Source organism: Pagrus pagrus (genome assembly GCF_965226575.1).
Source record: "Pagrus pagrus genome assembly, chromosome: 22".
In the NCBI taxonomy this organism is placed as follows: domain Eukaryota; kingdom Metazoa; phylum Chordata; class Actinopteri; order Spariformes; family Sparidae; genus Pagrus; species Pagrus pagrus.
In genome coordinates, this window is record NC_140204.1 from 1,442,425 (window position 1) to 1,468,555 (window position 26,131).

Sequence of the window (26,131 nt, forward strand, 5' to 3'; positions counted from 1 at the left end):
TAATCCCAGACCTCACTGTCTCATCCTTCTCTTATAATCCCAGACCTCACTATTGACAGTCTGTCTCAACAGTCAGGGAGCCACCAGAGTAAAGATGCTGCCCATGTGCATGATGGGTAGTGTAGTAGTGGTGACATACCTGACATGAAATAGTGCCTAAAATGTAGTAAAAGAGCTCCAGAAACAAGAAGTCCAACAACCAGGAGAACCAGGAGAGCTGTGGCCCAGGATGGGAATCGTTCTGAGGGACCAGAAACATAAAGAACATGACCTCTGACCTCTGACCTGTATCTACAGTAGGTTTTAGGGTTAGTTGCTGACCTTTGACCTGCAGCTGTACGTCCGTCACTCTCAGTTCTCTCTTCATCCCTCTTCTGAACCCTCTGACGGTGCAGGTGTAGGAGCCGCTGTCAGAGAGGTGGAGGTCTGTCAGGTTGAGGCTGAGGTCTCCAGTTTCCAGAGCGTCAGTCTTCATGGATGTTCGGCCGCTGTAAAGCTGGTTTTGGTCTTTAAGTTGGTCACCTTCCTGCTGACGCTGGTGGATGGTTGAAGGATCCAGATCGTAGCGGCTCCACACCACTGAGGGCTCGTCCAGTTCATCAGCAGGAAAGTCACAGGGCAGCAGGACAAACGGGTCCCCCACATACACCTCCACAGCTGAGGCATCCTGGGAAACTGTGAGGTCACACAGACAGAGAGGGTCAATGACAGCAGCCTTATTTCATGTGATGAGTGAATGTGGTCCTCTGCAGTGTGAGCAGCCTGTAAACTGTGCTGCTGAAGCTCAACTCAGACTCTGTGTGAATGAAGGCCAACATCTACATCCACATGTGACGCTGCTGTCAGCAAAGCATCATCATCACGTCTGTTAACAGAAGCCATCAGAGTGTGAGCGAGCTGCAGGGATCTAATCCTGAAGACCAGAAGTGAGGACAGTGCGACTGTACAGTCTTCTACATTCATCAGGGTTAAAGACACAGTGAACATCTGCTGCCTTTAACTGTTCATGTGTTTCTCTGAAGAAAACATGGTCCTGGAGCTGAAACACACTGATGAAGTGAACATGACACAAACCCACATTAAAGACACGACGGTGGACTGAGGTGATGATCAGATCAGAGGGAGGAAGGTTATCTTACCGTGCACGAGGATCACAAACACCACAAACATCTTCATCTTCCTGTCACAACTACAACCAGCACAAAGTCCTCTTTAATGAGCTTCACTTCAGAGACACATGGAGGACATCAGCTCACAGCCAGTCGTCACTGTCCTCCTGCTGACCGTCCACTGACACCAGGACTGAACTGCACCTTCACTTTGAGCTGTTTCCAGTGAAGCAGCTGCTGAATGTGAACAAACAGGTCCAACACGTCACCAACACACTCGTCATGTTTGTTATCCAGAGATCAGTTTGATGTAAATACTGATTCTGATCACTAGATGTGAGTGTGAGTCAGCTACGTCCTCTTACCAAAATAAAGTCCTTCATTTCCTGTTTAAATATTATTTGAGGTGTAGTTTACTGCACCATGTGTTCATATCTGAAGAGTCTCCTAACAACAACTCACTAAATTGAGACATTTGTTAAGGGAGTCTGGTGACTCTCGGGGCGACAGACTGTTGTTGACCCGTCGGCAGTTGTCAGTTCAGAGTTGAGCTTCAGAGTTTGTTAAAGCAGCTCCCTGGAATGAAGCCCAGACCGCCACAGATCACTTCTGAGGAAACAGGAGGAGCTTCAGTTTCCTCATAGTTTTCAGAGCTGCTGGTCCAGTTCGTGTCGAGACAACACTTTTTATCTCCACAACCAGTTTTGGTAGAAGTACACACAAGTCATACTGCAGTAAAAGTAAAGACATGGAGGTGAAATATTACTCTGGTTAAAGTTAAATTCACCGTATGAATAGTGCTTCATTAAAAGGTTTAAGTATCTGATATAAAACAGAAGTATCAACAGTACAGATAAAACTAATGATGCATATATTTACATGTACGTTCTATAAATATATCAGTAATATAGCACTAAAATCACTAATATATTACAACCTCACACAGTCTTACATGATAAAATACCAAAACTAATCACGACTGCATCCTGTCATCCCGACCTGCAGGCAACCAAACATACTATTACTGAAAGGTTCCTTGTTCCAGCTCATAAATGATCTGAAGCCGTTCAGTGGAGCTCAAGGTACGACCATTACACTGACTTCATATGAGTCTCTGGTTTTAAACTATCTTCATCAAGTAGTAACGGCCTCGTCCAGGGAACAGGCTTCCACCTGGTGGTCATCTACAGACCTCTTACTCCCAGTTCATAGAAGAGTTGGGTGAGTTTATTGTAGATCGTCTGATCAGTGATTAACTCCGATTGGCTGACAGGAATCTTACAAGTCAAAATAACCAGAAACTACACAGTAACATTATGTACTTTAATATAATGTGCTAAATGTTTACATTATACTTTTCTCAGAGTTTTAAAGTTAGTTTTTAAAAAATGATTTTCCTCGCTGGCTTCAGATGAACTGACGACCTGTTAGAGGCTCAAACTGATAAAATATCACAGAATAACAGAAAAAGTAAACATGAAATAATCTAATATTTGCTTTAAGGAGTATTCAGTGTTTTGTTTCTGTTGCAGCTTTATTTATTTATCAGTTATTTACCGTTGACCACATCGTGTTGTGGACTGCAAACGTAAAACAAACTCATCACAGTGGAAAACCACCAGAACAGATTCCAGGTTCAAGTCCAGTTATTTAAGGCAGAACTTTGTTCAGAAAAGCTCAGAATTTAATAAACAGTCAACGTAGTGAAAGATAGTTATTTTTTACAGTACAACATGTGTAAATCACAAATATCAGCACTTATTTCTTCCTGTTGGCACCATGACACATTTTGTAGATCTCCACTTCCAAAGTTCATACATGTACGTGAAAGTTGCCCCGCTGAGGTTCAAAACCCATAAAACACGTCATTTCCACCACCTGTGACACGTGAGCAAAGTTTCATTATCTGTCGGACGTTCAGTTGCTCAGAAAACTGATTAATCTGAGAGAATAACGCCATGATTACAACAGGACCTTTGTGCCGGTCAGTGTCGAGTCCTGCTCGGGTCATAATCACGTTCCTTGTACACAAACTACATCTGGAATGATCTTGCTCAAACATGGAGTCTGGCTCAGGTGAGCTGGTGATGAGGCTTTACAGATCCAGTCTGAAGCCTCCTGAACTGCCCACTTATTTACTTTCCGAGGCGCCTGGGAGCAGCTGACGGTGCTGCCAAGCAACAGTACACACTGTAACCCTTGAGGCTAACGTTAGCCAGCATGCTGCTGTTGACAGAACATCAGACTCGTTTCACCTTCTGCTTTTCTTTTCTTTCTCACTGCAAGTCGTTGCAACATCAAGCCGTTGCACCATGCTAATCGCCATTTTTTTCATGTCTGCTTACCCGTGACATCACATTAGAGGGATCACGTGTGAGCTGACAGATGTGGTCACAAAGACACATCAGCAGGTGTGAATGTTTGACTCCTCTATGTGAAGCGAAATAAAAAGTGTGCATCTTGGCTTTGTGAGTTCAACATTGGTGAACTATGCCCCAGTGAAGTCGCCGTCTCACATCCTGGACACTGGATCCAGTGTCCAAACTGGACCAAACTCAACACTGCACTTCTTTAGGTCCTCAGCAACAAACCGGTAAAGTGTTAAGTAGAACAGATCAACGGTTGTCGAGATATATGAATAAAATTATACAGTTTCACAACTATGAGGCCTCAAACATACCACTGCAGTCTGTGAGGTACCGTAGTTAAAGTCTCAGGCCCGAGTCCACACAACGTTTTCTGGTTCAGTTGTTTCCAATGAGCAGGGAGCAGAATGTGGAGGAATGCGGCCCAGCTCATTCAGCACTGGACAGACCGACACCGCCTCGAGCCAACGCTGCTGCTCCCCCCTCACAGTGTTTGTGACCACAGTCTGCAGCATCGTGAACACATTCTGCCTCTGAAACAGAGATCTCAGAACATTTGTCTCCAAAACTTCCAGAGCTTCAAAATCTAAACGAATAAGAAAAGTCCAACACTTCAACTGGACTTGAGTCCGCCTGCTGCTGCCTTCTCCTCCTGGTGGCTCCTCATGTGTGTTTTCAGACAGTGGCTCTGAGTGAAGGCTCTCTCGCAGACGGTGCACTGGTACGGTCTCTCCCCGTTGTGCGTCCTCATGTGGACCGTCAGGTACGTCTTGCGAGCGCAGGTTTTCCCACAAACCCCGCAGACGTACGATTTGACGCCCGTGTGGATTTTCATGTGCTCTGTGAGAGTGCTCATCCCGTTGAAGCGCAGGCCGCACTCTGAGCACTGGTACGGCCTCGCTCCTGCGTGGACGATCAAGTGTCTGTTCAGAGCTCCTTTAGATGACAAGCCCTTGCCGCACTCGGTGCAGGTGATCTTCTCCTTGGTGTGTGTTCTCAGGTGAACCCTCAACTCACCTCTTGTGTAGAACGTTTTGCAGCAAACGTCACAGAGGAACGCTTTGTCTCGTTCTGAGTGAATCTTCTCGTGTGCTTTCAGTTTTGCAGAAGTTATAAAACGCTTCCCACAAACCTGACAGCAGTAATATTTTAACCCCACGTGCATCAACTTATGTCGGGACAGAGCTCGGAAGTCGGCAACGGATTTGCCGCAAACATTGCAGCAGAAGAGCTTCTCTCCGGTGTGGGTGCTGCTGTGGATCCTCAGCTGCTGCTTGAAAGCAAAAGACTGATCACAGACATCACATTTGTGTGGTTTGTCGTCCACATGTTGCCACAGGTGATTTCTCAAACCAGACACGCACGTGTATGTTTTATAGCATATTTCACATTTGTGCGGTCGCTCTCCTGTGTGTAGCGTAGCATGGCTACGTCGACTAGCAGCAGTGAGGAAAGACTTTCCACAGATGTTACAGCTGTGTGTTTTCCGGTGAGTTTGAAGATGACTTCTCAGCTCGCCTGCAGACTCTGAACGCTCTCCACACGCTCCACAAAGCCTCTCCGGATCGTCCACGTGACTCCAGGCGTGTTTGATCAACATGTTCTTTGACCCGTGCAGAGCCTGGCAGACTTTACAGGACAGAGCAGCATCGCTGTTTTCAGCCGACGCCTCCGAAGACGTCTCCTTCTGTTTCCGTCTCTTTGTTTTGACTCCTGGATGTTTGACTCGCCGCTTCCTCGTCGTCTTGGATGATTTCAGTTCAGCTTGGTCCTCACTCAGCTCCTTGTCATTCTTGTCTGGCTTCCACTCATCATCTCCATCATCTTCCTCCACCTCCTCGTCATCATCTCCAATTTCTCCTTCGCTCTCAGCTGCAGGGTGGGCAGAAGAAGGGGCAGTAGAGTCACGTGATATTCCACGATGTTGCCCGTCTTCCTCTGCTTCCACTTGTTGTTGCCTTCGTGAGATGCTGGACAGATGATTCGTTTTGCTGCTCTCCACTTTTTCAACAGGACCGTCGTCGGAACTGAAGGTAGAAAACAGGCAGTTTCATTATTTAAATGTACCTTCATGTTTACTGAAGATACTTGTAACTCAAACACTGAGCTAACGGAGCTTACTAACATCCAGCCCCTGAAGATACCGTCCTCTTTGTCTGGTCTTGTCTCACCTTGCATGAGGCCCGTTATCATCTCTTCTTGTGTCGTTGGTGTTTTCATCTGTTGTCTCTGGAGGAGGAAGTTGTTCTGTGCTGGCTCTCTGGAAGAAATGACAACAGTTAAATTGCTGACCATAACCACAGTGGACAGTCACCTGCAGGTTTCTGAAGAGCCAGAATGAGACTCGGAGTTGGTGGTACTGGTCGTCGCCATCTTGACAGTACTTGACCCTGGCTTATCAAAAACAGACAAAGAGGTGGAGCCGAATGAAGCCTGCCTGCTGAAACTCGCCCACCTAGCTCGAAGCAACCAAGCTAGCAAAGACTAACAACCTAGCTGTGTTGGCCATTAAAAGTCAAGCATTATTCACAGTTTGACAGCCGGTTTATTCGCTGTATTCAACCAGCCAGAATACTTCACTGTACATGAGCCATAACATAGCAAATAACAGCACAGAGGGAGTTCAGTTTAGTCTCAGCACTCACCAGAGTCTCTGCTTCTTTCTGTTAGCCTGCAGTCAGTCGGTTGTTTTGTTTGTTTGTTTTGTTGTTTGTCTGTTTTGTTGTTTGTCTGTTTTGTTGGTTGGTTGTTTTGTTGGTTGGTTGTTTTGTTTGTTTGTTGGTTGGTTTGTTGTTTTGTTTGTTGGTTGGTTGGTTGGTTTGTTGTTTTGTTTGTTGTTTTGTTTGTTGGTTGGTTTGTTGTTTTGTTTGTTGTTTTGTTTGTTGGTTGGTTTGTTGTTTTGTTTGTTGGTTGGTTTGTTGGTTGGTTTGTTGTTTTGTTTGTTGTTTTGTTTGTTGGTTGGTTTGTTGTTTTGTTTGGTGGTTGGTTATTTTGTTTGTTTGGTGGTTGGTTGTTTTGTTTGTTGGTTGGTCGTTTTGTTTGTTGGTTGGTTGTTTTGTTTGTTGGTTGGTTTGTTGTTTTGTTTGGTAGTTGGTTGTTTTGTTTGTTTGTTGGTTGGTTGTTTTTTTTGTTGGTTGGTTGGTTGTTTTGTTTGGTAGTTGGTTGTTTTGTTTGTTTGTTGGTTTGTTGTTTTTTTTGTTGGTTGGTTGGTTGTTTTGTTTTTTGGTTGGTTGTTTTGTTTGTTGGTTGGTTGTTTTGTTTGTTTGGTGGTTGGTTGTTTTGTTTGTTTGGTGGTTGGTTGTTTTGTTTGTTGGTTGGTTGGTTTGTTGTTTTGTTTGTTGGTTGGTTGTTTTGTTTGTTTGGTGGTTGGTTGTTTTGTTGGTTGATTGGTTGGTTGTTTTGTTTGGTGGTTGGTTGTGTTGGGACCAGCCACATGGTTCTGACGTCGGATCGGCCCGCATGCAGCTCAATGCTTTGATGCGGCTTCCTTGCACTACAAAAGCCTGATGAACAAAGGAAAGTGCAACGACTCTTAGGTCCAGTAGGTGGCGCCTGCTTGTCACAGCCCCCAGGTTGGAAACTCCCATCTCCCACTGTCTGCGTGCGCACCTGAACGCGTCACATCCGCGACACCGGAGGAGATAAATACAGCGGCAGACCCTTTTCAACTGGGAGTTGTTTGGAGTTGTTAGAGTTTACGCAGGGTTTTTACCTGAAGTTTTTACGTGGTCTTTGCAGACTAAGTAGCCCCAGAGTTACGAGTTGCAGGAAGCATGGGCTTCCATATGCAACTACTACTCAGGCGGGGCCTACAGATGTCTGGACTAATTTTTCCCGTCTAGGACGCAGTCTTTCATCTCGTCGGATGAGCCGAAACTGCGCCGTGTTCACCGAACACGCTCGGGATCCTGAAAAGATGCTGTGCAACCAGCCTCTCTTTACCTGCCTGCAAGGAGGATACTTTAATTTTTCCTCAAGAAACGGCCGCTTCTGCCCGTTTTCTTATTGCCCGTCGACCACGCTGTCTTAACAGCCAACGCAGAAACTGCAACCCGCCTTTAATCCACGCCGAGGAAGCGAGCTGGATTAAGGAAGACACGACTACAAGTGAGGCTTAATTAGTGTCTGGGCAGATACTAGAAGTTAGCGTGTATTGTATGCTTGTAAGCTACATTATTGTTTGTGAGTTTGTGGACCGCCGTGTCCCTCTTTTTATTGCTGTTTGTTTTACGTGGTAAAACATGTTGTTTGCTTTCACTTTTCGCTCATTACGAGCTGATTTGAGCCCCTCCACGCCGTGGAGCGGGAGTGTTAGGCTAGCCGCCGCTAAGGGCGTTGGCCCTTTGTCTTTGTCTCTCTCTCTCTTTAACTAACCCACATGCACATGTACACACATTAGGGGTTACACATGCACACACATAATCTTATGGGCGACCTGTTGGAGACTTATGGTTGATGACCTCACTATAACATAAGATATGTGTCTCGTGATATCTCCTAGGAGACAGAAGCCTCGTGGTAGCACGTCCACCTTTTGTGGGACCGTAGGTCACTTTCCCTACAAATTCATCTCCTGTGCATCAAAGTGCACACGAGTCCAACGGTGGTGTAACCATTGCTGTTGTTCAAATCTCGCGCGTTCGTTCAATTGACTAGCTTTAGGTGACGTATTCACGTGCACCATTTTTGGAATTCCAGACATATGATTCAGCAAAATATATTGTCCCTTTGAATTCGTACCCACGCGTGACTTCTCCAAGTCACATGTCGGCCATTTTTTGTAGTCGAACGAACGTGAGTTCCCATTTCCTGTTCGGCCATTTTTGTAGTCCTTTCAACGGAACACTCCGTGACGTCACCCTCCAAGGGAGAGTGACCGCCATTTTGTTTCTTTGACTACAACCGCCATCTTGGCTCCTCTTTCTTTGTCTCTGTCACACACACACACACACACACACCCATGCTTGTTTGTTATTTGTGCTTGAGTTTGTCTTAGTTTAGTTTCATAGTTTAGCTGCTTTGGTTGAGTAATTGATTGGTGTTTATTGAAAGTATTATTGATTTAATCAATTTGCTAACAATAATAAAGTCTATTATATTGTACATAGCAGTTTTCTGTGATTATTTTGTGCATATGTTTTGTAACATTTATTGGTTGTGATGGTCAGTGCTCGGATTCATTTCCTTCACTGTTCCTTTAAGTGTAAGTATTTTATAAATATTTACATTTAAAGTGAACCCTTCTTTTGAGACTAATTTTGGTCTGGTTATTGGTCCCTGATTTCAGGGTGGTGCCCCGTTTTTAACGATTTGAAGATTAATGTTATTAATTTTTATTTTATTAATTTTAATAATTATTTTCAATAATTATTAATTCCCGATAACCACACCTGCCCTACCATCCATTCCCAACAGTTGTTTTGTTTGTTTGGTGGTTGGTTGTTTTGTTGGTTGTTTTGTTTGTTGATGGCTGGTTTGTCAGTAGAATAACACAGAAACTACAGAACAGACTTCCACCATACTTGGATGGAGGATGGGTCTCGGCCCAGAACAGACAAGATTAACCTTCGGTGTGGATCTTGAAAAAGGGGCATTTCAACGTTGCAAGATTTATTGATTTCTCAGGGACTAATGCACGTTGATGAAAAAAAACTTCAGATATTCAGGTGGCTGGTATCTATGAGTGACAATTGGTGAGTTCAAATTATGGTGAAGCAGTTATGTGAGGTTTCAGATTTAGAGTGATACAGGGCTGTCAGGATCGGATTGGATCAGGATTGGATCAGGCTTGATTGAATTAAAGGGGCCTGTTGGGCCTCGGTGGAGGTATGCGGTAATATTTAAATAATTGGACGTACCTTAACTCGGATATACAGCGCTGATCTTCCTTTCCCTTTGGATTTGATGGACCGTTGGATCTCCTCCGGTGTTAGTGTCTGTAGTCTCAGTGGCATCAGTTTCCTGTTAGAGTCGACTGTGAAGACGTCAAACCCTCTGGTCAGCTGAGGGAAGGTGGACCTCAGCAGATCCAGGAAGTCGGACTCCTGCAGGCGTTGAGGACACGTCAGGTCCTTCACCGGACACATCAGCACTAACACACAAACAGAAGTTCATCATAACGCTGAAGGAAACAGCACAAATTCAGAACGTTTCAGGTTTCTGTTGGACTGTTACCGCTTCTTTTGAGGACTTTGGAGTGGGAGTCCTTCAGCAGACCGACTCGGAGGTTTAGAGGATCACTCCCACTGCTCTTCATCTTCACAGACCGACCTCTGCAAGAAAGAAATCCAACCAAGGAGAAACATCAGTGTTGTTCTGTGTGACCCAAAAGTTATTAAGTGGTGATATCGTATCATATTTGAACCTTGTTTTTGGTGTCTGATAATCCAGGTTCTTCGGGACGTCCTGATGGAGACTGGTGCTCTGTGCTGGCTCCTCAGCAGACTCTTCATCTTCATCTCCACCCTCCTCTTCCTCAGCGTGGCCTGAGACGTCCTGTCTTTCTGTGTCCTCCACATCTGAACGAAACAAAAACATTATATCTTGATTTTGCAAAGAGTTCCTGTCCTCCAGCCTCCTCTTCCTCACACACAGGTTCCTCTGGATCAGAGATGAAGGTCTGAATCATTCACAGTCTGCAGTTTTTGTGTCATGTTGTTATTTGAAGATGTTTAATTAAGTTTTTAACAAGTTTGGAGAAAGAACTATAGAAGCATCAAGTAGCAGAAATGAAGACGTACTGGGCTCAGGTTTGTGCTGCTCCTCCTTTTCAGTTCCTCCTCCAGCTGTCGGCTCACAGACAAGAAACTCATCATCTGGATCAGAACCAAGAAACAGAAACAAGACGAATGGTTCAATTAAAACGAGATGATCACACCAGAATTCTGTTTAACTCAGTAAAAACTTTGCTAAGGCTAAAGATGTATCATAAAACACGATTAAATTAATATTAATATTACTTTTTTGTTCATTTTATTTTGTTCTCTTTAAAGTGAAATGTAATAGTGCTTAAAACTCAGCAAAGTGCAGCCAGCTGGTTTAGATTTTCATGATATTAAATTGCCAGATTTTTGAATGGAGTTTGGTGCAGAGTGTCAGTTACCCAACAACTACTAAAACAGTTATTGGTGATGAATTCTCTCCAACAGACTCACCTCAGAGTGAGATCAGTATTGATGCTGTTCAACGTGGAGCTCGTTTTAATGACTTTATATCAAATCTAAAATAAGTCATCATGGTTCACTTCTTCATTACGTACTGGGCTCAGGTTTGTGCTGCTCCTCTTCAGTTCCTCCTCCAGCTGCTGGCTCAATGACAGGAAACTCATCATCTGGATCAGAACCAGAACCAGAAACAAGACGGGAGGTTCAGTTAAAACGAGATGATCACACCAGAATTATGTTTAACTCAGTAAAACTGAAAAAGTAAAATTTACTTTGCTGAAAGTTAAATGAATAACACTTTATGAGTTGATGATATTTTGTTGTACTAACCTGACTGTGCAAAGCAACTAAAGTTAGCTTAAAGTAGCTCAAATAAAGTACTCAACTATTGTACTTAGTTACTTTTCCCCACTGTCCCGAGGCTCAGAATAACTGTCCCCGTCACAGTGAAGTTTAAAAGTGATCAAATCAGATTCAAAGTGTTTAAAACTCTCGCTTTAGATGTCCACGATATTAAATCGCAAGATTTTTGACTGGAGTTTGGTGCGCACCTATCCTGTAGAGAGTGACCTGAGGCTGCAGCAGCAGCTCCAGCTGCCTCCTCTGCCGGTCGATCTCCTGCCTCAGCCCCGACGCCTCCTCCTCGTACCCGGCCACTGTTCTCTCCACCACCGCGAAGATCTCCTGCGCGGCCGTGGTGAGTTTGTCCGCCACGACCCCTCTCAGGATCTCGGCTTTAGACAGTTTGAAGTCCGCGCAGTCCGCCGAGGACACGAACATCACGTTAACTGTCGCCATTTTCTCCACAGAGAAACTTCATGCTTCTCCTGCTGGTCCTGAGCCCGCGCTCCAATGATGTCCGACTGGAAAGCGTCCAAACTGAAGGTTCCGCTTCAGGGTTTCTTCGTTTTCCACCAACACCAGCGGGTCCACAGGGTTCTGACACCCGCTAAAACCGCCTGCTGACCCCTTCACACTGCCCGAAGTCTGCGATTAATAAATCACATCATTACAAAAATAATATCAATAAAATAGAATCTCATCTTATTTCACATCAAGAAATAATAAAAAAAAACAGCAACAGAAGAAAAGAATAAACAGGAAGAGGAATATAAACATAAACACCAGAAAAGATTTGAAGGCATCACATTGATCATTTAAATCTCCCAACGATCCAGATCTAATGACAGTTAATGATCCGTGTTCAGCCTCCTGAAGCCTGAGCTCCATCAGAGCCTCACAAGGCTGCAGGGACATCACTGTGCACGGAAACGTTTCAGCCTCACATGTTGAAGTCAATCATGAAGTTACATTTACCACCAGTCAGTGTCTGTAAATAATACAATGGGTTTTTGGGAAAATCAGAACTTTAATCAAAGTTTGTTTCATTTTATTTACGTATTTTTTCTTTCCACATCACAGCGTCTCATATTTACTGTTAATACATTATTATGTATTTTGTTGTTTAAGTTAATATTAATGATCACTGATGAAACATTTCACAGCAACAGTCTCTGACACTGGATACGACTTCCACTTCTGTTTCCCCGGTCTTCCTGTCCTTTAAGCACTCTGACCTTTGACCTTGTCTGCTCGTCCCCTTCCTTTATTTCCCCCTCAGGTTTCATGTCAGAGGTTTCATGTCCCTGTGGATGTGCGAGCACAGCTGTCAGAAATATTTGAATCACAGCAGGGAGAATATTAAGCCCTGACTTTTGGTTTATTCTCCACGTTTTGTAATTTAAAAGTAAAATATCTGAATTTGGATGTTTGGCTTTTTGAACTTTTAGATCTTTGCATGAAAATAGTTGCTTATCAAATATATCAAAATAAATACAAAATACTGGTATGAGATCAAATATTAATAATTAGGCATTTAGTAGCTTCCATGTGTGTTGACTTTGTGACAGATCAGCAATTTAACTGAAATCAATTCTGTGTTATTAATTCATCTTTCATGTAACTTTGTGTTTAATCTGGGACTTTATCTTTGTTTATTCACTGATGGACAAAAGTTTGTATTATCACCTCATTAATATTGTAAATATTTGAATCCTGAGGTTGAATTTCTTCTATAAAACTACACACTGCTCCTTTAAATGACTGAAAATAAACAGTACTTTGTTAATTTGTTGATGACTTTTTGTTCTATTAACCTAAATGTGCAAAGCAACTAATGTTTGCTTTAAGTGAGCTAAGTAAAAGAGCAACAACATTGTAATCAAGTATTTGTACTTAGTTACTTTTCGTCACTGTTCTCAGAATTACTGTTTCTGTTCAAATTCAATAAAAAACAGATTCAAAGTGTTTAAAACATCGTGCTCCTGTAAGATCTGAGACATTTTACTGCGTAAAGCTGACAATACTGCAGTACTTTTACTTCAGTAGGACTCTGAACGCAGGACGTCACGTATGTTTGTAGTGTTCAGTAAACAATCTTTAATGCAGAGTCTTTAATTTTAACTTCAAACTTATAATAAGAATAAAAGCAAAGCAGTGAAAGAACCTGAGGGTTAACGTGTGTGTGTGTGTGTGTGTGTGTGTGTGTGTGTGTGTGGTGGGGGTGTTATAAACATCACAGTGTGAGTCTGATCTGACAGTCAGCAGCGTCTTCACTCGTCTCTTCTTTGACTTCATATTATTTAATATAAAATCACTGAATCTGGTTTTTATTGACTCGAGTGAACAGATGGAGCCGATGAACAGCAGAGAGGTAAGGACTCATTATTATTATTATTATTATTTAAAGAAAGTCTTTGTGTGAATATGTATGTATATATGTATATATGTATGAATATTTGATTTTTCATCTTAATTAATCAAACATCTTTGAAATGTCAAGAGTTTTATATATATATTCTTTCTATTCAACAGAATTTACTTTTCATATTGATTATTAAATAAATCAACTTTGATGGATTTATAATCTTGATTTGAAGTAATATACATTTGACATTATATTTAAACTGTTGTTCCATCTACAGCTGCGTTTAACCTTCTACACATTATTATTAATAAATCAATATATATTGTACTTTGTTATAATAATTATTTGACTTTTACTTTTAATTTTAAAAGCACTTTAAGCTACATTTTGTGTATGAAAAAGATGTATTCTGTATTAATGTTACAATATGACCTCAAACTATTTTTCCAGTCATTGGTTGATGATCCGGTTCTGTCGACTGATTGTTATTGATCTTGTTGCAGGAGGTGCTGAGTCAGCAGCCTGAAGCTTCCACCTGTGGTCAGTAACTCAGTGACACATGATAACATATAACATCCTGGACTTCAGACGATCAGTCTTTGTTTACGTCATGTTTCAGGTAAACCTCAGGTGTTCGACTGGTGTCCGCCTCCACAGCAGCACCTGACTCTGACCAGCAGGGGGCGACACACTCAGACTGCTGCTGTGAGTGTGTGTCTCTGAACTCTCCCTCCAGCCAGTGTGTCCCTTTCTGACACGATCAGTGTTAACTGTACCCAGAGAGTGTGTGTGGTCCATACCCCCAGCTGTGTGTGTGTGTGTGTGTGTGTGTGTGTGTCAGTGTGTTTCCATCCAACCCTGCGAGGAAACAGATGCTGCTGTCTCCTCCTGTTACAATCTGATACTTTTTATGTGCTGATACTACTTTTATTATTATTATTATTATAACTACCACTACAACTGGCAGTGTTGTAACAAGTACCCTTAAGTCATACTTGAGTGAAAGTTAAAGTCAAACATATGAAGAGTACTCGAGTATGAGTCTTAAAGAATCTGATATTAAATGCACTTAGTATTATTGATGATAAGCCGCTGTCATCAGTAGTAGAGGTGAAGAAGGTGCTTTCTTCATTGGTCCTGAACTGAACCTCTGCTGCCCTCTAGTGGATGAAGTGTGAACTACAATCCTACTACTGTAAAACTAACAGTAGATATCTGAATATCTTCATTACATGTAATGTAAAGTCAGATCATCATGTTCATGTCTGAACCTTAAAGTCTCTGTCCTCTCCCTGCAGTCGTCCGTCCATCCTCTCGTCCCTCTGCTGCTCTACAGCGACACACACTTCCCTCTGTCCTCGCCCTACAGCCAGCCAATCAGGGCGCCCGCTGCGGGACAGGGCCACGCCCACTCTGAGACACACCCATGTTACCATAGCAACGTTGTCACTAGGTGAGTTTGTGACCATCTCAGGTAAATCTTAGTAGTAGCGGCAGTAGTAGTAGTAGTAGTAGTAGTAGTGGCAGTATGTCTGTGTGTCTCTCGCCCTCAGCAGCAGCAGCAGCAGACAGCCGGTGAAGAAGCCTCTGAACGCCTTCATGCTCTACATGAAGGAGACGAGACACAAGGTGCTGCAGGAGGGACGGGAGAGGGAGAGCGCCGCCATTAACCGCATCCTGGGACGAAGGGTGAGGGAGTGAGCTGTGTCAAAGTGATGTCACCGTGATGTCACAGTGATGTCATGTGGCATGGCGGCTACAGATTTCTGTTTAATCGTGCTTTTATGTGTAAGAAGACTCCTGTTTATGTGTAAGAAGACTCCGCCCCAGAGCCTACAACAGCCAACACGTGTCCACATCACACAGTCTGACATGGTCCAAGTTCACATTTGAACTTACTGGATCTGAACTCTCATTGGCTACATGATGCATCGATCACCTGGAGGCTGGTGTGTGAGTGGCTCAGGAGAGAGGAGGAAGAAGAGGGGGTGGGTCGGACGTCAATCACTCATTGGCTGTTGTAGGCTGTAGGTCGGACACTGAGGCTCGATCTTATTGATGAATTGTGTGTTTTGGACTCAGTGATGATGTCATGGATCTAGAGGACAGATGCTCTGACACATCCGGACTCTTCATCGGTGTCTTCGTCTGTTTCAGTGGCACGCGCTGTCTCACTCTGAGCAGTCCAAATACTACGAGCTGGCCCAGAAGGAGAGGCTGCTTCACATGCAGCTCTACCCTGGATGGTCCGCCAGGGATAACTACGTATGTACTGCACTGTACATGTATACTGTGTACTGTGTGTATTTTGTACTGTGTGTTTCAGACGGCTTCACTTTCTCCTTCTATTCCTTCCAGGGGAAGAGGAAGAGGAAGAGGAGCCAGCAGCACACAGGAAGTAGCCCCAGGTCAGGTTTGACAAATACATATCAAATATAAACAAGTATAAAAAAATAGATAAAAATAGTAGTAAAATATGTACAAGATAAATAACATTTATATATCATACATATATATATTCATCTATATCTATTTTTATATACTTCCACTCTGCGACATTTAGTTACTAGTTACTTTACAGATTACATGCCGCATCAGAACCAAAGTACAACATTTTTAACTTAATTTATTTCAGCATCAGTGATAAGTTAATAAAAACAAATGTAAATATTTGTATAATTTACTTTTACTTGTACTTTTGACACTTGAGTACATTTAATATTAGACTTTTAATCGAGTACTCTTCATATGGGTGACTTTCACTTTTACCACAGTAATATTTTAGCACCATATACTTATTTTTACTCGAGTATGTCTTTTAGGTTCCTCTTGTCCCACTGTGCTGATGTGTTGCGACACTTTCCCATCATGCACCACTGTTATTTAGCAGCAGCTGACCTTTGACTCGACGCGTCTCTGACATGATCTGTTGTTTTTTTCCTGCAGCTGGACTCTGAGTGCTGCATGAGAGCCCTGAAGAGACAACACACACACACACACACACACACACACACACACACACACACACACACACACACACACACACACACACACACACACACACACACACACACACACACACACGTCACCCCAGTAAACGTAGTTGCTGCTGATGAAACTGTAGTTTGTTTTAAATCTTTCATGTTTCCTGTGTTGGTTTGTGAAATTAATCAGTTTTGTATTAAATTATTTTTTTTCTTTAAAACACAAAGTGCGTCCGACTCGTTGGGAGACGTTGTGTAAAACATGTTTGTTGCTCAATAAAGAAAAATGTATATTTCTATGTGATGCTGCTGTTTTGCTGCTTGCTGATTGGCTGAAATCATCCCGACTGACTCAGACACACGATGAGTGTCCGTACTTCTGGCTGAAGTTAGTTTTAGGTTGTTAGCTAACATGCTCAAAATGTCCATGTTCACCTTGTTAGTTTAGCGTGATAGCATGCTAACATTTGTTAATTAGCAGCATATGATTGAACCGATGATGGCACAACAAAAAAGTGGAACATTTCTGTGCACAATCTGATAACAATCCATTAAATAGTTGTTGAGTGGTAGTACATTTTCACCATTAGCTTAGCTTCGCTTACAACACGTCAATCATCACCAGCTCTTGACTGAAAAATAAAGCTTTTATTGTCAAAGCAACATCTCATCTGTTTAACCACATATAATAAACTCAGAACATCACGTAACATCTGTGTACAAGTAACTGGAGCTTTGTGGAACAACAGTCGTCATTACTCCGACTTCACGTCAGCAGCAGGTTCAGGTGGAATCTGACTGTTTCACTCATTCATTTACATTATGCTAAAGAACGGCATAAGTTAAGACAACAGCAAAACAAACCTGTGAGCTCAGTGTCTCAGTACTTTGCACAATCTGACTTGAAAATATAACTTAAACAATCAAATACAGAAAGACTTAAACAACAACACTCATTAAATTCACTCATCGACTCTCACACTGATGAAACTGAAGTTAGCACTTGGAATGTTAAGTCACGTAGCTAGCTGCCCTGAAAAAGACACATCGGTCGACACCAGGTCTGGATCTGCTGCCACGTGGCAAGAGATCCAGACTAGCGGTCGACTGATAGGGCTTTTTTTAAGGGCAGATACAGATACTGATACCACTTATTAGCTAGTAGCTGGTTAGCTTACTAACCACACAGTCAGAATTAACAATCTCCACATTTAAATAGTGTGATTTCTCTTTGTTGACAGGTGGCACATGTACCTTACATGGATGCTACGCAGATCAAAACAATTGTTTATGATTAGCTAGCATGTGGCTAACTGAAACCAATTCAGTTCCATAAGCAATCTCATACTAATGAAGACTCAACTGTAGCTAGCACCAAGCCCCCTGAGGAAGGCTTTGAAGACGTTCATAGTGGCCAAACTGTGTAATTACATCATCACGTGATGGACTGCGGCCCAAAAGACTTTTCCCATAAGCTTCCACTGGGAAAGAAGCGGCCGTTAACAACCTGCATGAAGTAACTCCTTTCACTACCATAATCTGATCCGCTCAGTCCGATAACATCTGAAAAGTCTAGAAGAGCTACAAGATGAAGTTATTTTATTCCATTCAAGTTAGCCGGGCGCTAAACAGGAAGTTAGCCGGCTCGGTCGGCGGAAGTCTCTCCGGAAGATTCGGGTGTTGTTATAATCGGGAAGTTGAGCTTTTTTGGCTTCATTTTAATTGTTAGATCCAAGGCCAGCACTGAGAATGCTACTGCTAGCAAGGCAGCTTTGGTTGTACACAGCTAGCTTACACACTGAACAAAAAGAAATAATCTCTATATTGAAACACGTATTTTTACTTTATTGGGAAGTGTTACATTTATCTTTAATGCATGCTGTTTGTTTTCTTTAAACCTTGTTGGTGTTACCACTGAAGTAGCTAACTGCACTGAACAAATACTTTTTTGTTGTTAAAATTATAATAACGTTTCTGTTGGCTGATGGTTTGTTTTTAGTGGCAGCCATCTTGGCTTCGCAGCTGTCACTAATGCTACACTGATGTTTTTACCAAAAGATCGTTTCTCCCAAGATTTTGTCATTTGAAAACATCCTCGTGGTTCCTCCTGGAATGATTCTGGTACCGTCACAACTACGTTCATAACACCGAGTTACAAAAGCTTTTATAACTCAAAGTTGCTGAATGTCAGTCGCATTATTTTGCTCTTAAATTCAGGTGTTGTTTTCGGCATCAGTATGACAATATTTCTACTAGTTTTCTGCTGTTTGTCTAAACATCCATCCTGTAAACATCCTCAAATCTTCTTCATGTAAGCACGTTTTTTAGATTCTGTAGTATTATACAGCACACGCTGCAAAACCTGTAAACTGTTTCTGTTCGCCTTGATTATATTCTGTTGTTGGCCGGCAGATAAACCTTTCAATACTCCAGACTCACATGAGTCACACGGACAAGTATGCAAACAATAACAGTGGTGACGCAGCTGCTTGTTTCCACATAGGCTCTGTTTTAAGCAAGCACATCACGAGTCTTAGCTAGCAGTAAGTGACGATTGTTGGTGATAATTGGTTGGTATGAATGTGGAACAGCAGGATGTGTTAAGTTTCATCCTGTTAGCTGGAGACCATAAAACCTTCCAGCTCAGAGGCTGAACAAGGTCGTGACAGAATCCCAAATGTTCATAGTTTACAAGACCAGAAGTTGGATTTACTTTCAGAAACTTTACGACATCAGAAACTTGATCCAATTTAAACCTCAAATATTAGAAAATTAGTTTTCAACCACCATCTGTCTTGATCATGATTGTGGCTTGATCAAGTCAAAACCTCTCATGGAAGCTGAGCTCAGATTCAGATTCAGATTCAAAAGGAAGTTGAGCTGCATTATTACTGTTTTGGCGACTATACTTGCAGATTAATAAATACCAAGTGACCATAATAATGTAAACATAGTAACCTCTCCCTCAGTATGCAGGAGAAGGTTGAACATGTTGATTCTTCTAAATAAACTGATGTTAAAGTTTTGTTTCCTACAACAGTTGTCTTCTTCCCTGTCCTCACTCGTCCCTGCCCCCCTCCACTATCCTGTACCGCTGCCTGCAGGACGACGGCAGCGTGATGGGCCACGAGAACACGAGAGGAACCGGCGTCTGAATGTTCCTCTCCAGGAAATTGAAGACCGGGTTCCACCACGTCCTCGACAGGTAGTTGTTGGGAGCTTGACGCAGCGCCTGAGCAGAAACACACAGAAGTAAATAACAGGAAATTACTGGAGATGAAATGAAAAGACGACACCCAGCCGCTCAGTCCACCCTGCTGCCACATGGCAGGAGATCCAGACCAGCAGACTCACGAGCAGCAATAACTGACTAATCACTTTTCCAGCAAAGGTGCAGAACTTTCACAGTTCCACTTCTAACATGTGAATATTTGATGATGTATTGATCACACATGATAATAAACATAACGGTCTTTAGTTTCGGACTCTTGATCTGATATATTTGGGTAATGGTGATGAGATTATATTGAGTCAATCAATAAATTCCAAGAATAGAATCAGCAGATTAATCAATAACACTTCCACAGTTAGTTTTAATTTGCTGATATGTGTGTGTGCTCTTACGTGTGTGTTGGCCATGGTGTGGTACCACCAGAAGGTCCTGGTGGTGGCAAAGTACCCAATCACCACGTCGATGCTGTAGTGCTCGTGTCCGATCAGGATGCAGAGGACTCCCGAGGCGCTGAGCAACCAGCAGGCCCAGTGATACCACCACATCCACCGAGGAGAGTCTGGACAACACAAAACACAATCCATCAATATGATCCAATTTATTGTGTCAAACATCAGAACTGCAGCGTCACTGATGATCCCAGTTATTAAAACTAAAACAGCAGCAGTGAGTCTGAAGTGAAATAACCGACGATAAACGAAGTGAACTCACACTCTTTGATGAAGAGGTAGGACAGCGTCAACATGACGGTGTGTCCGCTGTACAGGAAGTCACCGCACATCAGGTGAGTGCCGGTCAGAGACAAACCTGAACACAACAAACAAACAAACAAACAAACAGCGCTGTGAGTCCGATAACATCGAGTCTATGAAGGAGAAACTGGACGCAGCGTCAGACGTTACCTCCTCCTGAGATCAGCCGCAAAATCCTCCAGATTTTCCCCGTGGAGTCGTTGTACAGCTGCACAGAAACAAGAAAACATCTACTGATGAAGGAACATGTACACCTGCAGCACACTGAAGTATACAGATTAGTGTGTATTTGTACCTTTGGGGCGCACACCATGTGTTTTCCAGGCACAGGCAGCGTGGTGATGTACATGGTGACGCTGCGATACATGTAGAGAGTCCCGATCAGGAAGAAGCAGCGACGACCAACTATAGCTCTGAAGACAAAGACAGACAGGAAGAGATACCAAGGTTTATTACACCTACAGACTCATCGGCCACTGTTTCTTTATCTTTTATATGAAATGACGCTGAACAACATGATGGTTTGTCTGTCTGAACATCAGATTCAGGCTTCTAATAGCTAAAAAACTGGTATTCTTATTTTATGCTATTAAACTGACACAGGACCACGTTTTACTTTTACCGCCAGTTAAATTTGGTTTCACCCAAAAGGGGGCGGGGCATGACACAAGGTCAGAGTACCCGGATAGGCTGCTCTCATCTATGTTACTAGATGTGTTACTATGTTACTAACTTTTGAACCTCTAATCCTCCATTTGCTTTAAAAACTCATATAAAGTGCATTGATTCATCAAGGAAGACCCGGTAGTTTCTGTTGTTCATGTTTAATGGATCATATGTTTCTCTGTTCTGATCCATTTCCTTCATCTACATGACCGAAACTTCAATCACAAGATGTCTGACACCTGATGCTGGTTCAATAAACTAAATAACAGAGTCAGACGCCACAAAACTTGCAGTGCTGACGTACTTGTGCTTGAGGAGGAGCCACTGGACGAGCCAGAGTCCACACAGGATCAGCCCGTTGACCTCGGTGACGGTGAAGGCCCAGGGCACTCGGTCCACGTAGTCGAAGAACTTGTCGGGCAGCGGCGGGCTCACCGACTTGTCCGGCACCCTCTCGTGGACGATGGTGATGATGACGGTGGTGAAGACGAGGTTGAACAGGGCGTAGAGGAAGGCCACGCCCGTCTTCCACCACTCCTTGGGGAGGCGGTTGGCCCGTTCCTCCTGCATGGGGATCTTGACGTACTCGCAGTGTTTCCTCAGCCCGCTGCTCAGAGAGTGGATCAGCTGGTTCTGTTTCAGCAGGCTGCTCAGTTTGCCGCCCGTCCTGCCATCATGTGCGTCCGTGGTGGGTGACGGCGTGGAGGTGAGCTGGGTCGGTTTACCGTTGGCGACCCTCGGAGGGCGAGGAGGTGAAGGGGGATTCATCGTGGTGACGTTCACTTCCACATGAGGGCGCACGTCGTCGGTGTCCTGGATCAGCTCTGACGCCGCCATTGATTGGCCTGTTGTTGACTGTTCGACCAATAAGGAAGAGTTTCCCTCGTTCTGTCCAATGAAAAACAGCTGAATGAAAAAGCTTCAGTTGTCTCTGGAGGTTTCCTTTATATACAGCTTCTCCGGTTCAAGCGTGATCAATAATCCAGTCAGCAAAGTTCTTTGTCTGCTCACAAGTCCAGGGTCATTGATTGGTCTGAACTGGTGAGGTCACAGAGGGGGCAGGTGATTGATCGATCAGCTCCAATCAGGATGATTCAGCACAAACCTGGAAACAAAACAAGACAAACATATTTTTACTTTTCATCAAACTGCCTGAGGACTTAAAGGTCCAAACATTCAGAGCCTCAATAGATTCAAATGAAAAACACTAAATCGGATAAATTCCTTATGCAGTTCTGAACTGCACACCTGCTGTGACCTGAGCACTCAACTGCTCTGCGGTTGGAAGGAGGAATTTTCTTATGTGTGCAGTTCATTCCTTACACACACACACACACACACACACACACACACACACACACACACACACACACACACACACACACACACACACACACACACACACACACACACACACACACACACCTCGACTGTTTGACATTGAGTAACCTGAGGGAGGCACACCCTGTGAGACAGACACACCCACACACTAGATTTCTGGTAGATAGTGAGTCAGACAGCACAGACGTCCTTATCGTCAGACCTGACCTGAATCCTCCGTCAGCTGGTGTCACCTTCAGACTGACTATATCTGACTCGTGAGACAATAAACATCGATCCTCACTGGGGTTCAGGTCTGGACTCTGTGGTTCTGGTAATGAAGTCTCTCTTTCACAGTCTGAGCCTGATGAATCGTGACAGTGTCGTCTTGAAAATGTCCATCAGGGAAGAAAAAATCCATTGTGGGAAAAACCTGGAGACTCAGATAATGTGTTGGACAGCTCTTAACTCAGTTTTTTATAGTTTCAGCGTCTCCTCAGTTGTTTTCAGGTCAATAATTTGACTCTTGTGAAACAGAGATGTCTTCTGACAGTTTGGTTCAGAAGTGAGAAGCTCCTCACTGCATCAGTTAGTTAATAATCAATAATCACTGCAGTAATTATCCGGTGGAAGGCTCGTACACATCTGTGTAGTTAAATCCAGGCAGTGTTGGTTTGTGTTGCAGGTGAAACTGTGACAGCGTGTGATGTTTCTGCAGTCGAGTCTCCCTCTCCTGCTAAATGCCTCCTCGCCCTGCTGCCTCTGCAACAACACTTCACACACTAGTGAATGTGTGCTAACACACACACACACGTGTGTGTTGGACTGTTTGTGTCTCGTGTTAAAGCTCGCTGCTCAAACACACAAGTTAAATACGTTCAGAGACACTTTCTGTTCAAACCCGTCCGGCTGGATTATTGTGATGCGTCAATTCAAAGTCTCAACAGAAGCTTCAAATGAAAATCACTAAATCGAATGAATTCCTTATGCAGTTCTGAACTGCACACCTGCCGTGACCCGACTGACCTGCTCTGTGGTTGTAAGAAGAAGACGTCTTCGAGTTCCTCATTTTGTTCGACCAACAGTCCAAAAGTTAACGCTCAATTTCCAGTGACATGACAAACACAGCCTGAAACAAGAAAACTAAAACTAAACTAACAACTGGAGTTTTGTTGTTTCACCAGTTTCTTCTCTGTGCTTTGGTTGGTAATAAAACAGTGTTAAAGTTTGATAAACTGTCTGAATTACGTTTATAAAACCTGATTTATGTTTTTAGCTCTTCAACATGAGGCTGTCACACTTCCTGTTGACGGCCCTGCAGGACGACAGCGACTCTAACGAAGTTAAGATCACGAGCATTCAATTCCCTCCTAATTAGACCCAACTCATGAACACAAGACAGACGGACCGGGAGACCAGAACCAGGGGACCAGGACCGGGAGGAGACCAGGACCGGGAGACCAGGACCGGGCTCCGAGCTACAAATACAGACTATTTCTTATTTATCAGTCTGTAGTTCTGGTGAGGAAACGTTAATGAGCAGTGAAAGATGTTCATTGGCTGATTTTAAACAAACTCTCTTTGTTTTCATGACTGAATAAACAAACTGACCTGAAAGGACGACACAGTTTATACTGGCGGACCCTGCCACCTCAGCCTGCCAGCAGCTTGTTTATTAACTCATGAACAATAATAGTTTGTATTTGTACCTGTTTCATATTGTTGGATCCAAAACTAAAAGATATTCAGTTTAAAACATATAAACACAGAAAATGAGGTGAATGAATCTGATAATTGCTCCAGCTGTGAATAAAAGTATTAAAACACACCTGTGTATATTAATAAAGTGCATCACTGCTCATGAAGGTGAATTATTAAGTTAATAATCTATCACACAGTCGATTATCGATGAGCCAACAGGACCTGCTCAGCCTGGCAGGAGCAGAAAGCCCTCCACGTCCTTCATTCTGACTCGACACAAACAGGAAGTGAACTCACCTGTCGGAGGTGTTGGGCTCCACCTCAGCCTCTACCTGTCCGCAGCAGCAGCAGCAGCAGCTCGAGCCGCCATGTTCCTGTCGGGCAGCACGCGCACCGCTCGGGCTGAAGGTCTCCACGTCTTCTCCTCCAAAGCTTCACGTTCAAACTTCCTGCTCTCCTCGACCCGCGCCCTCCTCATCAACTGTGAGCGCGCGCCCGGCTCCTCCGCCTGTGTGCGGGACGAGCCCCGCCCCCTCCCGTCCGACGTTTAGAATCCAAATATGGTTCGGCAGCTTCCGGCCACGCTGACGACGACGGCTCACCTGAGTTCGGGGTTTTCCGTGAACAAGATGGCGGATGATTGTTTTTACAATAAAAGACAGAAAGTTGAAAATAGGTGAACAGATTACAGCAGATGTTATCATTGCTTCGATGTTACGTCACATTTTTTAGATAAAATTATTTATGATCTTTACCTTTATTTAATTAAACCTGTGTCTGGTAGTGAAGCAGACAGAGTGTTCTGATCCAGTTGAACTGGGTTATCAGTCACATGATGTTTGTCAGTTTGTTGTATTAAAGTCAAACCTCATGTGGTTTTGTGTCAAAGCGCTCAGTGAACTACATCGTCTCATCAGCACCAGAACCAACACCAGCATGGAGCCATCAGTGTGAGCAGATGTATTGTGACGTTCATCTGAGGGTCCGTGAGGTCCACAGGAAGTGGTCGACTGGTTTTAAACCAGGTAGATCCGACATGGTGACTAATAAAGGTTTACTCATGTTGGTCCTGTCTGCAGTGTGAAGCACTTCCTGTGGACAGTCTGAAGAGGCAGTAAGTCACTGTGATGTCACTGTGATGTCACTGTGATGTCACCGATACTCACACGTCGGCTCACTCCCTGTCTGGCAGCTCGCCAAACTGACTGTGTCACTGTATATTTGATAAGTGTGGAAATCATTGACGATTTGAATGAGCGGAGGAGTTTACACTCAACGTCCGACCGTGATGTCACAAGTGAGTGTTGTTAAAGGAGCAGTTCACCCAGAAAGTGTAAATTCACAGTATGAACACTGGAGCTGCCAAGATGAAAGCGTTGTGATCTCTGGCTCCTGCAGACTCGGACACATCTGATGTTTCTTTGGTTGTTTCTCCGTTTTAAATCATCTCCAGCTGCTTCAGGTGTTCGGCAGAATGTTTTACTGTGAAGCTCCAGAGATGTTTGTGGACGAAGAGGAGATAAAGACTGAATTTACTTTTATGGCTGATTATTATTATTTTTTTTTATTAAAAATGTGACAGTTTTATCCTGAAGAAATAAATCAAAATAGTCATTTAACCTCTGCTGACTTTAACTGCACTCACTTTTAAAAACAAAACATCTCAACATCTTGTTTCCAGCAGAGTGAAAACCATCCTGAAGTTATTTCTAACATTTTAAGAGACATTATAGAGAAGTATCGACAGAGACACCAGCATGACAACACACCGGAGGCACAGTAAGGTTTGTGTCAGGGTTGTAGTTGTGTTTCAATCCACCAGAGGGGGCTGACCGTGCACTCAAACACAACTGACTGCTGTAGTGACACAACATCCTCTATATACACACATATATATACTTCTTTACATACTGAACACTAGTATGACACTGAGGAGATACCAGATACCAGATAGATGATGTCAACCTGAGTTAGTGTAAGAATCTATCAAACAGTCGATTAATTGATTCCTCAACATAAACCAGCAGAGACCAGCAGAGACCAGCAGAGTCCAGCAGAGACCAACAGAGTCCATCAGAGACCAGCAGAGTCCATCAGAGACCAGCAGAGACCAGCAGAGACCTGGTAGTCG

The 26,131-nt window shown here is 43.4% G+C and overlaps 4 protein-coding genes across 4 annotated transcripts in view; 1 reads left to right on the forward strand and 3 right to left on the reverse strand.

Annotated features, from left to right (window-relative positions):
- The window catches only part of LOC311251914 (butyrophilin-like protein 2), a 34,128-nt gene extending 32,771 nt beyond the window's left edge, over window positions 1-1,357 (reverse strand). The window contains exon 1 of the mRNA XM_084344584.1: window positions 322-1,357. Within this exon, the coding sequence (XP_084200710.1) occupies window positions 322-475 (154 nt within the window). The 5' untranslated portion in view covers window positions 476-1,357. The remainder of the gene's footprint in view (window positions 1-321) is intronic.
- A 1,061-nt stretch (window positions 1,358-2,418) lies between these two features.
- Window positions 2,419-11,502, reverse strand: LOC311252000 (uncharacterized protein). The gene is made up of 8 exons (XM_084344740.1): window positions 11,190-11,502; window positions 10,734-10,805; window positions 10,216-10,290; window positions 9,840-9,993; window positions 9,650-9,747; window positions 9,334-9,566; window positions 5,647-5,735; window positions 2,419-5,502 (listed from the first exon to the last, which is right to left on the reverse strand). The coding sequence occupies exons 1-8, from the start codon at window positions 11,434-11,436 to the stop codon at window positions 4,089-4,091; spliced, it is 2,382 nt and encodes a 793-aa protein (XP_084200866.1). The 5' UTR covers window positions 11,437-11,502; the 3' UTR covers window positions 2,419-4,088.
- A 3,419-nt stretch (window positions 11,503-14,921) lies between these two features.
- LOC311251699 (transcription factor 7-like) lies at window positions 14,922-16,360 on the forward strand. The gene is made up of 4 exons (XM_084344293.1): window positions 14,922-15,034; window positions 15,503-15,610; window positions 15,704-15,753; window positions 16,292-16,360. Exons 1-4 carry the CDS (start codon window positions 14,945-14,947, stop codon window positions 16,311-16,313), a joined length of 270 nt encoding a protein of 89 aa, XP_084200419.1. The 5' UTR covers window positions 14,922-14,944; the 3' UTR covers window positions 16,314-16,360.
- A 597-nt stretch (window positions 16,361-16,957) lies between these two features.
- Window positions 16,958-24,465, reverse strand: LOC311251698 (phosphatidylcholine:ceramide cholinephosphotransferase 2-like). The gene is made up of 7 exons (XM_084344292.1): window positions 24,298-24,465; window positions 21,284-22,084; window positions 20,609-20,726; window positions 20,464-20,521; window positions 20,273-20,368; window positions 19,954-20,120; window positions 16,958-19,561 (listed from the first exon to the last, which is right to left on the reverse strand). The coding sequence occupies exons 2-7, from the start codon at window positions 21,814-21,816 to the stop codon at window positions 19,388-19,390; spliced, it is 1,146 nt and encodes a 381-aa protein (XP_084200418.1). The 5' UTR covers window positions 21,817-22,084; window positions 24,298-24,465; the 3' UTR covers window positions 16,958-19,387.
- Between the last annotated feature and the right edge of the window lie 1,666 nt (window positions 24,466-26,131).

Excerpts from the sequence above, each read along its gene's own strand:
- LOC311251698 (XM_084344292.1), bottom strand. The coding sequence starts at position 21,816 with ATGGCGGCGTCAGAGCTGATCCAGGACACCGACGACGTGCGCCCTCAT. Across the intron at positions 20,522-20,608 it reads ACATGGTGTGCGCCCCAAAG|CTGTACAACGACTCCACGGG; the intron begins GTACAAATACAC and ends GTTTCTGTGCAG. Across the intron at positions 19,562-19,953 it reads ACACCATGGCCAACACACAC|GCGCTGCGTCAAGCTCCCAA; the intron begins GTAAGAGCACAC and ends GTTTCTGCTCAG.
- LOC311252000 (XM_084344740.1), bottom strand. The coding sequence starts at position 11,436 with ATGGCGACAGTTAACGTGATGTTCGTGTCCTCGGCGGACTGCGCGGAC. Across the intron at positions 9,994-10,215 it reads GCAGCACAAACCTGAGCCCA|ATGTGGAGGACACAGAAAGA; the intron begins GTACGTCTTCAT and ends TGTTTCGTTCAG. Across the intron at positions 5,736-9,333 it reads CGCTGTATATCCGAGTTAAG|AGAGCCAGCACAGAACAACT; the intron begins GTACGTCCAATT and ends CATTTCTTCCAG.
- LOC311251699 (XM_084344293.1), top strand. The coding sequence starts at position 14,945 with ATGCTCTACATGAAGGAGACGAGACACAAGGTGCTGCAGGAGGGACGG. Across the intron at positions 15,035-15,502 it reads ACCGCATCCTGGGACGAAGG|TGGCACGCGCTGTCTCACTC; the intron begins GTGAGGGAGTGA and ends CGTCTGTTTCAG. Across the intron at positions 15,754-16,291 it reads CACACAGGAAGTAGCCCCAG|CTGGACTCTGAGTGCTGCAT; the intron begins GTCAGGTTTGAC and ends TTTTTCCTGCAG.